Raw genomic sequence first — 13,436 nt, forward strand, 5'->3', positions numbered from 1 at the left:
TGATTGTCATAAATGATGTAATCATAGGAGGGGGGATTTCGTATACTGTTAATGCATTCTGGCTTTAACTATTCATGAAAAATAAGTTCTCCCTCTTTTGATTTAGACTGCTTATTTAGATTACTTGCCATTAGGTTTCCATAAACCATTTTTATTCTTCCTGATTTTATCATTTATATTGATTTTACATTTATAATCTCCTAAATTTTATAACATTAAAAAGTACTGAAGACACCTGAAACATTTAAAGAGGAAAACAAAGTACTTTTTCTCACACCCTTCAGTATAAAGAGTGCATCTTGGGGGTGGGGAGAGAAAGAGGAATACATCTGAAGTTTCTTCTAAGCATCTCAAAATGGAAATGTATCCCTCAGCCCCAAACTGCCTCTGAAACTCCGGGCACACAATCAATAAAACACATATCACTCTAAAGTACAAAGTGATATGTGGTTTACATGGATTATACCACAGAAAGACACAGGAGTAAAACCATAATAATGGACCATTTGTAGAGTACACCTCGGTGGATTCGTTGAGAGAGAGAATAATCAGGGTCCTGGCAACACTTTAACACACTGTACATTCACACTTTTTCTCCCCCTATGATTGAAGATTTAACATAACGCATGCATTTTTCTTCTCAGATTTCCTATGGAGGCTATAAGGAAGAAAAATACTGCTTGGCACATTGCTTTGTCTTCACGAAATTATTGTTCCTTTCATGCCTCAAAGCAGAATTAGGTTTAAAAGGCAGGTTGGCCTGGCACCACATTTTTTTTTGTTGTTTTGACGTTTTTAATAACTGCCTATAACTGCAGACACGGTATTGAGGCAGACTTTGTTGCCAGAGGTACATTTTTATTGTGAGCTGAGTAAAGAGTCTTTTATAATGTAAAATTGGGGCCATCTCCAAGTTTTTAAAGTAGCTCTTTAATTATTATTTACAATTTGCAACAGTAATCCACTTCAGATTACATTTGACATCGTATTCATAATTAGTTATAGTAGGACTTTAGGAATACAGTTTGCAAATATAATTTTTTTTGTTTTTACAATATATGCACTGTTAGAATTGCAGTAATTCCTAGGGAATTTCAAAACTGTAAGGATTTAGGAACACAAGACCTTGATTTCATTCAGTACACCTTGCATTTCCTTCAACATGACAGGTTTTATTTTGAATTATAACTATTAGAATTATTAACATTTAAAAATAAGAACTGAAGACTTTTTGGGGTTTTAAATGCTAGTATATTTAGTGTTTCTACTACATTTTGTGGACAAGATTATTTAATGCTTTGTGTGTATTTTGGTATGTCTGTGACTTAAATATAACTATAAATGTTTTAGTAAAGTTCTGTTTCTTGTAATGAGAAAAATATGGTGGTGAAATAATTAGAAGTCCATTAAATTGTATTTAATCAACTAAAACAACTAAAAGAATATTTAGAAAACTTATGCATCAGTTTGTGTACATACATTCACAGCTTTTATAAACTATTTTTCTTTTGTGGTTTTTATATTATCTGCCAGGAATTCTCTACAAAGGAAATGGTGAAAATCAATTTATATCTCAGCAACCCCCAGTTGTTAGTAGCATTATGGGCAATGGAAGACGACGTAGCATCTCCTGTCCGAGTTGTAATGGTCAAGCTGATGGTAATAAACTCTTGGCTCCGGTGGCCTTGGCTTGCGGGATAGATGGCAGTCTTTACGTGGGGGATTTCAACTATGTTCGGCGGATATTCCCATCTGGAAATGTAACTAGTGTTCTGGAGCTAAGGTATGTTTTTTCTTCTCCTCTCGGACTTTTGGAGTTGTGAATTCCTGTTGCAAACTAAAGCATGGAATAGATTTCTGACATGGTGTAAGTTAGAGTTTCCAAATGTTTTTGGGAACAAAAAAAGTTGAGTCAAAAGGTTTTAATACATTTGAAAAAAGTACTCAAAACTAAAGTGAAAAAATTTTACCCTGACAAAATACTTTAACTATGCTTATGAAAACCGTGAGAATTCAATCTACCCGAAGTACTTTTTCTGTGGATTTTAAGAGTTAACCTGCGTAGTCGACATGAGTGGACAAAAGACGGACATTCACCGCTTCACTAATGCTGCATGTAAATGTCGCCTTCTTCTCATGTTTTAACATCCTTTCTGTATGTTTTTCTAATAATGTTTTTCTGTTCTTTTTTCTGTTCTGCTCCCACCAAGAAATAAAGATTTTAGACATAGGTAAGCATTCCTTAAAGAAGATTTATATTTTTCTAACTATTCTTTTTTCTTTTTGAACAAATGAATGCTTATGATGGAGAAGTCATTTCTGAGATGTATTATTAGAGAAGAGGAGTATTTTTCAAAAATAATGAGTTCATATGTTTCAGTTATGTCAGCTGTCAGACTGTATCGTCCTTTCGGATACGAGTTCGTCTTCTCTCATCACTCTGTCTGCAGTCAGGCTGCTTTTTATGCTTGTGTATGCCCTCCTTTGCTGTCCCCTCGTCTCTGCTCGCTCCTATTCCTTGCTGGCAGCACTCTTGCTGATCCTATCAAAACTCAGTTGTTAATCAGATACCCCAAATATGATGAAAATGGTATGGTATATAAGTAATAAAATTATAAAAGTATCAAATGAGTTCATTTCATTAGCCTTTTGATCTTGAGTCTTTTCAGGCTCACATTTAACAGATTTGTTTTTTTAAAGGTGAACTTCTCTTAATAATAAAAGTTGAAATTGTCCCATAATAACACAACTCAAAGAGTTAAGATTTTAAAGTACACCAAGATTCATAAGGCTGGTCATAAAAGCAATAGTAATCAGAAGGATTGTGGTACAGCATTCATCCGTCCTGGCATCGCTACCATAGTGGCAAGAACAGAAGAGAGGAAGGTGGATACTTAGCATTGCTGTGCCACAGCAGCCGGTGCTGATTAGGAGACAAAAAGAGAGTTATGCTAAAATCTTGATGGATACATTAAAGGCTGCAAGACCTTGTGGTGGAACTGCTAGGTACAGGGCTTAGCAGCCCTGCTGGTCCCTTCCTCTCCTTTTTCGCTGCCAATCATTTTCCGTTCTTGTTTTTAAATAAATCCCAGAGATTCGTATCTCAGTTCTCCTTTTTTTTTAAATTCACTTTGCTCTGGACATATTTCTCTATGAGGAAGGGTTTTATGTTTAAAAACGTATGTTTCAAACATGTTAGGCAAAAAATTCCATGACTAAATAAGGTGTTTGCATCGTCACTAATGATCAGAATTGGGAGTCGATGCACAGTCTGGCTGGTTTTATGTTATTTTGCAGGTGTGACTCAGAGGCAGTCTCTTCTGTTTGGTGGTTTCAGGTTTTCCACTATTAAGTTTAATTTGCATTTGTTCAACTACTTTTAAAAGAATTATATCCCTTGTGGTATCACAAAGTTGTGATTGCAGCTGGATAAGACACTGTCCTGGCAAATGTATGGAATACGGAATAATACGCAAAATGGGAATTTGGAATGGACAAGCGTGGTTAAGGAACGGACACGTAGCGAGGTTTGTTTTGCTGTGATTTAGCAGTGATGCCGTCTCCTGCCTCTGGCAGAACGGCGGTCGCAGGTTCAACTGCAGCGTTTCAGAAACTAGATCCCTGCATGTAAGGGAAGTTGGTGAGGGAGAACAGTGAAGTTTTTCTGCTTTATTCGTGCCTACGCATGCAGAAGCTCCGGGTAGCGAAATTGCAATCGTATTGCACAAATTAGTGTAACAGCATTTTCATGGGCTCGTAGATCGGCTGCGAAGTGCGGTCCCTCCCAAGGCAGAAGGAGGCGCAGAGGACGGTGGAGAACTGGCTCTGCAGGAGCGGTTGTGGAGCCCGTGGGCAGGAGGTGTGGAGCCCACTGGGCAGCCCAACACGGTCTCCTACGAGCTTGAGTTTTCTCTCCCACCATACAACATTTTCCCAGGGTCCACTCTTAGCCTTTGGGGCTTTGCTGCTCAGGGGCTTCCTAAGCCAAGAGTGGCATCTTTATGCTTAATTTCCCCTGACGGCTTTTTATTCTATTAATTTAGCTGATTTTTATTTAACGCAGGTAAACTTTTAGGATCCACCAAATCCTGTGGCTGTGTGTTCCCCAGCTTAAGGACGCACCATGAGACCAAGTAGCTGCTTTTGCCTGTGTGAAGTGCAGAGCCCTGTGAAACGCTGAGGAGATTTCTATTTAAATTGCGGTTTCGAAAACAGCCCTCAGCAGCCCACTTTGGAGTATATAATTACTAGGTATCAAAACGAATACAATGCACTAAAATATGCATTCAGCAAGTAAAACTAATGAACAAGGCTAAATGCTAGTTCAGATCTGTTAATCTGTTCAAGCATTGAACTTTCCTCGCCCCTAAACACAGAGCTTCAGCGCAGAGCGATGTGCCTCCCACCTCAAGGAGCCTGGACTCCCAAGTTAGAGAGACAATGCGGATCAAATTTATCCTCTCATGTACTAGTGACCCAGCAGTTTTTCAATCTCAAAGCTGAACTGATGTCTTTATACACACTGCTGCCTGTGGGTGATTAATGCTGATAGGCATTCACGGAGGAAGTAATTTTCAGAAGGGCTTTGAAGACAGGGAGGGCATTTGTAGGCTGTGACGGTACCCCAAGTCTGGAGAGAGAGAGAGAAGAAAGTTTAGCAAAACATAAAAACAGCTTTGAGGGTATATGGTTTAGGAGGAACAGAGTGAATGGGAGAGAAAGGGGGACTGAAGCAGGGGAGAGTATTTTTTTTAAATTCGTGCGTGGAGAGTAATACAGGTCGTCTGACAGCTGAGGAGGTAAAAGGTTGGTGTAAGCAAGATAAAACTGTGCAGTGGGAAATGGATCATTACAGCCCTGTGTGTGTGTATTTGCACACGTGTGTGTGCACTTCACATCTGAAGCACTTGTTACTGTTACTTGGCAGAGACAGAACAAGCTAATTTGTAGTCATTTCTCTTTATAGGAGCCCACACTGGTATGTAACTGCGTGTTTTCCAGAGCTCCTGACAGCGATTAGGCGATAGTGAATGAGTCAAGAAGTCACTGACTGTGGATTTTACTTCTTTGCGTTTGTTGTTATTGGCAGAAGGCAGAAGCTTAATATTATTTCAAGCTACAATGAAATAGAATAAACTCTCTGCAGCTTTCCAGCTGCTGGCTGCTTATCCCTGTACTATTTTTGAGATCTGCGCAGTGCGCACAGATGTTTCCTGGCTGGAGAACAAATGTGGGTTTCACTGGACAGTTATCCAGTTCCTCAAATTGTGCCTTGCTCCCGTGAATTAATGGGGTTTTTTCTGTCCACTAAAGCTACCTCAGCTTTTTAACCTGAAGTTAAAGCTGTTGTATTAGCTCAGGAGGGAGCCATTAGACTCTGTGTATGACAAACTGGAGAGTTTATATTGATTCAGTAATAATATCCTAAACTTTGGGGATTTTTGAGAAAATATCCTTAAATTATCAGCTGAATTTTTTTTGTTTTGATGAGGATACACTACTCACTGTGAGAACTCATGCCAAATAAAAAAAAGCTTTGTCATTTTTATTGGAATTAATTAAAACAGAGACATGTTTTCATATTTATGAAGAAAACAGCTTTAAAAATTCTTTTGAGAAAGAAATAATTGTTTTAGGCATGAATTATTTAGTTATTGATTTAATGACTCTTTATTCCAACAATTGAAAAATATGATTGAGGCAATGTTAGATGAGTTGAAGTGCTTTAATTTAGATTTTAGTAGTATAAGACAGGACTTTATTTTAAATTACAATGAAATAAAATTTAATTGCACATTTCACATTTTGCAATTTGTTTATATTTGAAGTGTCTGCAAAGTTTCTTAAAGACCAAAGTAATCATGCAAAAGCGTATAATTTAATTTGCAGTCTATGGAGGTATAAATAATTCGTACGCTACATAGTGATCATACAGATGATCCCTGCGTAAATTAAGCTTTTGAAAATACCCTTCAACTATTTGTCACATTGGCAGTGATAGATTTCTAGCAGACAGAAATTTAAAGTAAGCCTACAGTTTAATTGTTTTCAGACATGCTGTACAACACTCGGCTCTGTAGCAGAGCTTTTTAAGAGGTGCTAATCACTGGGGATTTGATTTCATTAGTCTGCTTCACTTGGTTTCTTCGTTCTGAACCAACATGTTAAAAGTCTTAAAACCAAAGAAAATCCTATTTATGCAACACATCTATTCTGTGTTTTTGTAATTGGATAGCTATAAAAATCTGTCCCTGCTAAAATAAATAATTTGGTCACAGGTTGTTCCTGTTGGTCTCTTGTTGCTTTTCCCAAGTGGCAGTACATAAAAATGTGTTACATTAGCAGTTATATATTTACAAAACGTGAAGTACAGCATTCTGCAGGCAGGTGTTTGGCTGTCAGCAAGGCTGGTAGATCTGCTCAAACGGCGCTTTTGCAAACGTCAGACGTGGGACTGACGGTTCTGACTCTGCTCCAATCCATTAGGAGAGCATCTGAAATTACCTCCCGTATTTACATGACCTTATTTCAGCTCTTAGTGCCATAAATTAGGTCAGGAATCCCAACTGCAGTGGGTTAAGTTTCTACATCGTAATATATCAACCCAAAAGGTACTCTCCGGGGCTGGTTTTTTCATCAGCAGGGGAGAAAAGACAGTAATTCTCAATTATGTGGCACCAGCGGAGAGGCAAAATTTATGTTTCTGGGAAAACGGTTAGCAATATATATTTTCACTCTAATAAAGACTGTGTTGGCATAGTTAGCGAGTTTGTGCCAACGTGTACAGTTATTTGAAATACGACTCTGAGTTAAGAAGAATGGAAAAGCTCCGCTCAGTGCTCTGGTGGAAGAGGTGGCGTTTCCTAATGTGTTAAATCATGCGTATCACGTCTTTGAAAGCCGTGGATTAAACAAATACTTCTGAAGGGTGTCTTATCTCTTGCCTGTGAACTAATAAAATGAACTCTGCCTTATCTGTTTATGAATTATATAAAGCATGCACCCCGGCAGCCGTATATATAAATTATAATAAAACAGATAGGATGATAACAGCAACAAAGTGTAAGCGAGGGCTGGGGTCCTGCTGCAAAGTTTGGACTGGGATCAAGGTTCCCAGAAAGCCTGGGAGTTTTTAGACTTCTCTATTTTGATTTGGCCTATTACAGAGACAGAAGCTGTCTCTAATTACAGAGCACGGGACGGGCCTCTCAGCATCATGGACAAAAGGGATCTTCTGTCCCAGAAGGATGAGTAGTCCAGGTTGCACTGCCTGGGTGTGACACAGGCAAGAAGCGAGAACGAAGAAAGATTTTGGGGCCAAGACCTATGCTACAGATGTCTAGAGCATCACTGTTGGTTTTAACTATGTATTACCGCACACTGTATACGTACTGAAACATTTTCGCCTTCATCCAATGTTAGGTGCACTTAATTACAGCATATGCAATGTATAATTCCACTTTACAGCAACAACCCAGCTCACAGATACTACCTCGCAACTGACCCCGTGACAGGAGATCTGTATGTTTCTGACACAAACACGCGCAGGATTTATCGACCCAAGTCGCTCACGGGTGTGAAAGACCTGACCAAAAATGCTGAGGTAATAGGAGGAACGGGGGAGCAGTGCCTACCATTTGATGAGGCAAGGTGTGGTGATGGAGGCAAGGCGGTGGAGGCAACTCTCATGAGTCCTAAAGGTAAAAAGAGTTACCCCTCCGTAACTTTCAAAATAATACGAAAGTTCAGAGCTGGGGGCGTGATAGCGTTTAATTACTGATCCCAGTAGTTGGCTCAAAAATGTGGTTTTGTGTAATTTTTTCCAACTGGGAAGACTGTTGAGGAAGAGCGCTGCAGGGTACCTGGGCTGATTTTTTAGGAAATACTTGGCTTTCATGATTATTGAGCATTTTTAAATGCTCATTTAGTTTACGTGTTTGGCAGACAGCAATGAAGATTTGAAGATCTAAAATCAGTGTTGCTTTTGGTCCCACTTACCCCATTTTTCAGGTTAACTTAAGAGCAAGGCCCTTCCCAGCATACTCTCCAATGAACAGCAGATGCGATCACCAGGAGCAGATTTCATACTGAGCATTGGTTTATTATGCAAAATGTGTTTACAAGCTGTTTTAATACCTGCTGCCTAAGATCATGTATTCAACCCTTAATTTCCACTAGATGCATACCACTTAGGCCCTTAGGTATGGATAATATATTCACTGCTAGTACAAGAAACTAATTTCTGTTTCTTCACTAAAGGAATAGCAATTGACAAGAACGGGTTAATCTACTTCGTTGATGGGACCATGATCAGAAAAGTGGATCAGAACGGAATAATATCCACTTTGCTGGGCTCCAATGACCTGACCTCAGCACGACCGCTAACCTGTGACACCAGCATGCACATCAGCCAGGTACTTTTTAGGTGCTTTTTGATTTGGAGGGCTGAGCTGGGGCTAGAAATGCGAATGCAGCTTCTTGCCCCTTAAAATAAAACCGGGTGGAGTGCGTAGTGGGTATTTAAGAGCAGAAGTTGGGGAGAAAGAAACCTATTCCAAGGGCATGAGTCACAGTGTATGCTCTTAGCTGTAAATGCTGCTGTATTCAATTTTTCTGCTCATAAAGTTCAGTTCAGTTTAGAACAGCAAAACTATCAGCAGGAAACAGTAAGTCTGGTAGTAAATACTAGGAGAATGGCAGATATGTTGGAACTATCTTGGCCTGTCGATGTTTTCTGAATCACTAACATCCTTAGCTTGCTAGAGTGAATGAGAGGATATATAAGAAAAGAACATATTTTTCTATTTGTCTGAAGAAGCTTGTGTAGGTAAGAAGGCACATCACTAGTGGTATGTTTAAAAATGGAGTACAGTACAGTGTTTCATAATCTGGAAGGTAGTGAGTTATTTTAGCTGTTACAAGAATAAAAGATGAGTACTGTCCTTAAAGTACGTGTTCAGACTTTGATACCTGTCTCTATTTCTATTTATGCATTTGTGATACAGAAAAGTAGCATTTATTGGAGGGGAAATTCAACCTGCATTATAGTTCCAGTGCAACTGGATTTTTTCAACGAAACAGATGTCTGAACATTGTTGCCCTTGCCTCCCTGAAAAGCTTTAGTTTGCCGCATGTATTTTCATGGAAGTCTTTCTGTCATGATTGGTTACAGCGGATGAAAAATACCCTTAATAGCAGTGTCTAAAACTGAAGGTGAATTAATTCCTTTAATCTGCACTGGTTAGCTGTTTAACAGCACGCTTCTTTTTGTTAAGGTTCGTCTGGAATGGCCTACGGATTTAGCTATCAACCCAATGGATAACTCCATTTATGTTTTGGATAACAACGTCGTTTTGCAGATCACTGAAAACCGTCAAGTTCGCATTGCTGCGGGGAGGCCAATGCATTGCCAGGTTCCTGGTGTGGAGTACACGGTGGGAAAGCACGCTGTACAGACCACGCTGGAGTCAGCAACTGCCATTGCCGTGTCCTACAGTGGCGTACTTTACATTACAGAAACGGATGAAAAAAAGATTAATAGGATAAGACAGGTCACAACTGATGGAGAGATCTCATTAGTTGCTGGAATACCCTCGGAGTGCGATTGCAAAAATGATGTCAACTGTGACTGTTACCAGAATGGAGATGGCTATGCTAAAGATGCCAAACTTAATGCCCCTTCCTCCTTAGCTGTGTCTCCGGATGGCACACTGTATATTGCTGATCTGGGAAATATCAGGATACGGGCTGTGTCAAAGAACAAACCCTTATTGAATTCAGTGAACTTTTATGAAGTTGCTTCTCCAACTGACCAAGAGCTTTATATCTTTGATGTCAATGGTACTCACCAGTACACTGTGAGTTTAGTCACTGGAGACTATCTGTACAATTTTAGCTACAGTAACGATAATGATATTACTGCCGTCACGGACAGCAATGGGAATACTCTTCGTATCAGACGGGATCCCAACCGGATGCCGGTAAGAGTGGTCTCTCCTGATAACCAAGTCATCTGGTTGACGATAGGCACTAACGGATGTTTGAAAAGCATGACTGCACAAGGGCAGGAGCTTGTCTTATTTACCTACCATGGCAACAGTGGACTTCTGGCAACTAAAAGCGATGAAACCGGGTGGACCACTTTTTTTGAGTAAGTACATAAAGTAAAGTCAGGTGCCTTATAGTTTTATTGAGTTTTACAGTATCATTTGAAATATTTCGGGAGACTGATGAAGTAACTATAAAGATGACCCTTGATAACAGAAAGCACAGAAAGATACTTTTTGTTTCCCATGCTGTCTTCCTTGGTCTGACTTCTAAACATTGGGTCTGAATGATTTTAAATTCATCATTTTGAATTTCAGTTTTATATATTGAAATAATACTGAGACAACATTTCACTTTTGTCAAGAAAGCTGTAACTCAGACAACCATGATTTTGTAGATTTGCATCAAAAACTAGATTTATTCATCCCATTTGGTCATTAGATTGACATTGTTCTGCAGTAAATACTGACAAGAAATTTGTCTTCACTGCTCAATATATTTTTCTTTCTTTTTTCCTAAGTAAAAGCATGTCTTCATGGGTGGGTATTTTTTTTAAGTTTTAAAAAGTTGTGTTTTACTGAGTAGTGAATAAGCAGGAGGGATCCCCTGGATGGCACGGCAGGCTTTCAGACAGGTAGACCCGGGCAGAGGAAGCTGAGGAGAGAAACGTGGGCCTTGGGGGGAAGTGTCATTCCTGTAGGAATAAACTGAAAACACAGAGACCACCAGCAACGCATGGTGTACAGGGGCGAGCACGACAGCGAGAGGTATTAATGGAACAGCAGGACTTGTAATTTTACCAACCTCAGAGAAAATCGTTTCAGTGAATTGCTTTACCCTGTGTTACAGTCATTAAGTCATCAATGCCTGTTCATAACCACTAGATTAACAAAACATTTTACAGAAACCTCAGTTATATTAACTAAGGAAGGTGATGACAATTTATAGATAAACTAGTAGAACCTGAGAGTTCACATACGGATGAAGGCAACTTCATCCCCAAATGAGCTGACCTACCAACTGATATGCCAAACAAAACGTAACAAAAATGCAGCTTAAAACACAAACAATTTATTTCAAAAAAGAGCAATGTAGAATTAACATGTATTTTTTTCAGTTATTTCTGTCAACTGGAAAAAAAAGTGTGTTTTTAAATCACATGAAGGACATGCTAAGGTTGGGTAAAAATGCGTCTGTGAAGGAGTGGAAGACATAACAGTTAGTATGATAAGTAAAAGTGTTAGAAGGCCTGCAGCTGAAGTATTCAGGATTACAAAGGACATCATGAAAATCCAGCAAGTCCCTCTTCTTTTTCCTTTTTTTTCCCCCCCCTCTTCTTTTCTCCTCTCTTTATGAGGAAATGCAGTAGCAACTGCTGCCAAGGTCAGGGCCTAAAAAAAAGCTTTCAATTCAACACACATGATAAAGAAAATAAAGTGCCAGTGTCAGGCAGTGGCAGCAAAGCCAAACATCTGTGTTCTGAGATAACTTCACATTTCTGTCAGCCTACATTTGGCTGAGGCAGTGTGTGGGAGGACTCTGAGCACCTGTATCTACTCTCCAGCCTTTATATATGCCCGTCGGAGACACGAGAGCAGCAGGTGCTACTTCACTGCGTATTGTGTCCTGAAGTGGAGACGGGGCTAGAAATGCTGATCCCTAAACAAAGGCAGCAGGTGGAATGGCGCTGCTGCCAGTTTTAAGGTATTCTTACAATAATCTGTAAATTGGCAGGGCTTGGGCAGCAGGCACCTTCCCAAAGCTTTAGCGCACGTCTGTAATATTTAATTGTGCATTGGTGCATCCGCTGCGTATCTTGTTAGGCCCTGCCAAGAGGACACAGAAGCACAGCGAGGATACACAGAGGAATGAGGAACTGTTTGGACAGAAGGGCATGTGTTCTCCTTCTCCCAAGTTAGCCCTGTCGGGTATGCTGAGAGACCAGAGCACAGCTTCGGTGGGGCTGGGAGTAGCCATCCATTTCCACAGAGAGTAAATGCGGCGTTTAACTGTGACACGCACAACCACTTGTTTCCAGCAGGCGAGGAGTTGGGCAAGGCAGGCAATTTGGGGTGACAGTGAAGTCCCTTACTAAAATTAAGGCATCTGCTGGGTACAGCAGGCACTTTAAATCATGCTGGCATTCATACTGGCTAATTGAGGAGCTAGAGTTTTAATCAAGGCAGTAATTTCTCACCATGTTGCCTGTAGTTTTTGTGTAGCCTACTGTGGTGTTACTGCAGAGGTAGCTGATGGCTCCTGAATGTCTCCTAATGGCGTCTGCATGACCGCAAAAAAGTGGATGTTATATTCACTATTAAGTGGTTGATAGGTCTGTATTTTTCATCATTGGGAGAATTTAGGGTACTGTGTGTCACGAAGTACATAGTTATTTACTGAGTCTGTAAATAGCCATCTTTCACACCTGATCTGCTTGCATGCAGACTTGCTGGTCTGAGTTAGGTTATGTCCAGCTGGTTTACAGAGAACCCAAAGGGCAGGCTATTCCCCTCAGTAAGCATTAGTATTATTTCCAAGCTGCTGTTTATCCACTTCCTCAACAATTGCCTCCGACCGATGTCTCGTTAGAATTCCCAAGCTGAAATAATTATGGAGAAAGCTAGGCAATTTCCCTCACCCCAAATCTGCAAGTGTATGAGGTTTTTGCGGAAGCAAAGGTATTAATCTCCTCCCTGTAGCCATGGTGAAGCAGTATTCTGTTTAATTGCAACAAGGAAGATTCAGATTAGACATTTGGAAGAATGTCACGGTGAAGATTTTGGAGCCCTGGAGCAGACAGACAACAGCAGTGACCCCTTGCCCTTCACAGACTGTCTTTAAGAACAGATGAGACATCTTCCAGGACTAACGCAGGAAGAGCAGATCCTGCCTTGGGGTAGGGGTGGGACCGCATGACCTCTCAAGGTCCCTTCCAGTCATGTTTCCTGTGATGCTCTGTACAAGTTAATACCAAAAATAAAAAATTGCATTGATTATGTAAAGCTACAGGGAATAAGTGAAAAAAACCCCACCATGTTATTTTTCTTGCCAAAACGGCATCTTAAAAACATCCATCGGGCATCATAGCTGCTTACTTCTTTTTAACATAAAATCTCCATGCACCAAATTTGTGTCTGTGTATTTCCCTTCTGAAGAAAAAGTAGATATCAACATGACTACTCTGCCATTTTTTATTCAGGTATCGGCAAACATTATTGTGACTTTGCTTTTCCATGCTGATGATTTGTAACGTTAAATCTGACTAGGCTGGGTTTCCAGGGGCTTCTGCTATTATTGCCAAAATAGATGGAAACTATGTGTATTGTATAAGGGCTTGTGTGGGTGTGACATGATGGACATGCATCTCTCTCCCAGCTTTTGCATATTCA

At 40.0% G+C, this 13,436-nt stretch overlaps 1 protein-coding gene across 7 annotated transcripts in view; it reads left to right on the forward strand.

Moving 5' to 3' along the window:
• TENM3 (teneurin transmembrane protein 3) overlaps positions 1–13,436 on the forward strand; it is a gene marked incomplete at both ends in the record, with an annotated part of 320,770 nt that overhangs the window by 276,935 nt on the left and 30,399 nt on the right. For 5 of the 7 annotated variants that reach the window (XM_081999411.1, XM_081999412.1, XM_081999413.1 and 2 more), the window contains 5 exons: positions 1,534–1,783; positions 2,211–2,231; positions 7,468–7,700; positions 8,260–8,414; positions 9,276–10,150. In XM_081999411.1, the coding sequence (XP_081855537.1) occupies positions 1,534–1,783; positions 2,211–2,231; positions 7,468–7,700; positions 8,260–8,414; positions 9,276–10,150 (1,534 nt within the window). The remainder of the gene's footprint in view (positions 1–1,533; positions 1,784–2,210; positions 2,232–7,467; positions 7,701–8,259; positions 8,415–9,275; positions 10,151–13,436) is intronic. The other 2 variants (XM_081999415.1, XM_081999417.1) reach the window with 1 other exon arrangement.

The sequence above is a fragment of the Phaethon aethereus genome, assembly GCF_964289735.1.
Source record: "Phaethon aethereus genome assembly, chromosome: 4".
Classification (NCBI taxonomy): Eukaryota; Metazoa; Chordata; class Aves; order Phaethontiformes; family Phaethontidae; genus Phaethon; species Phaethon aethereus.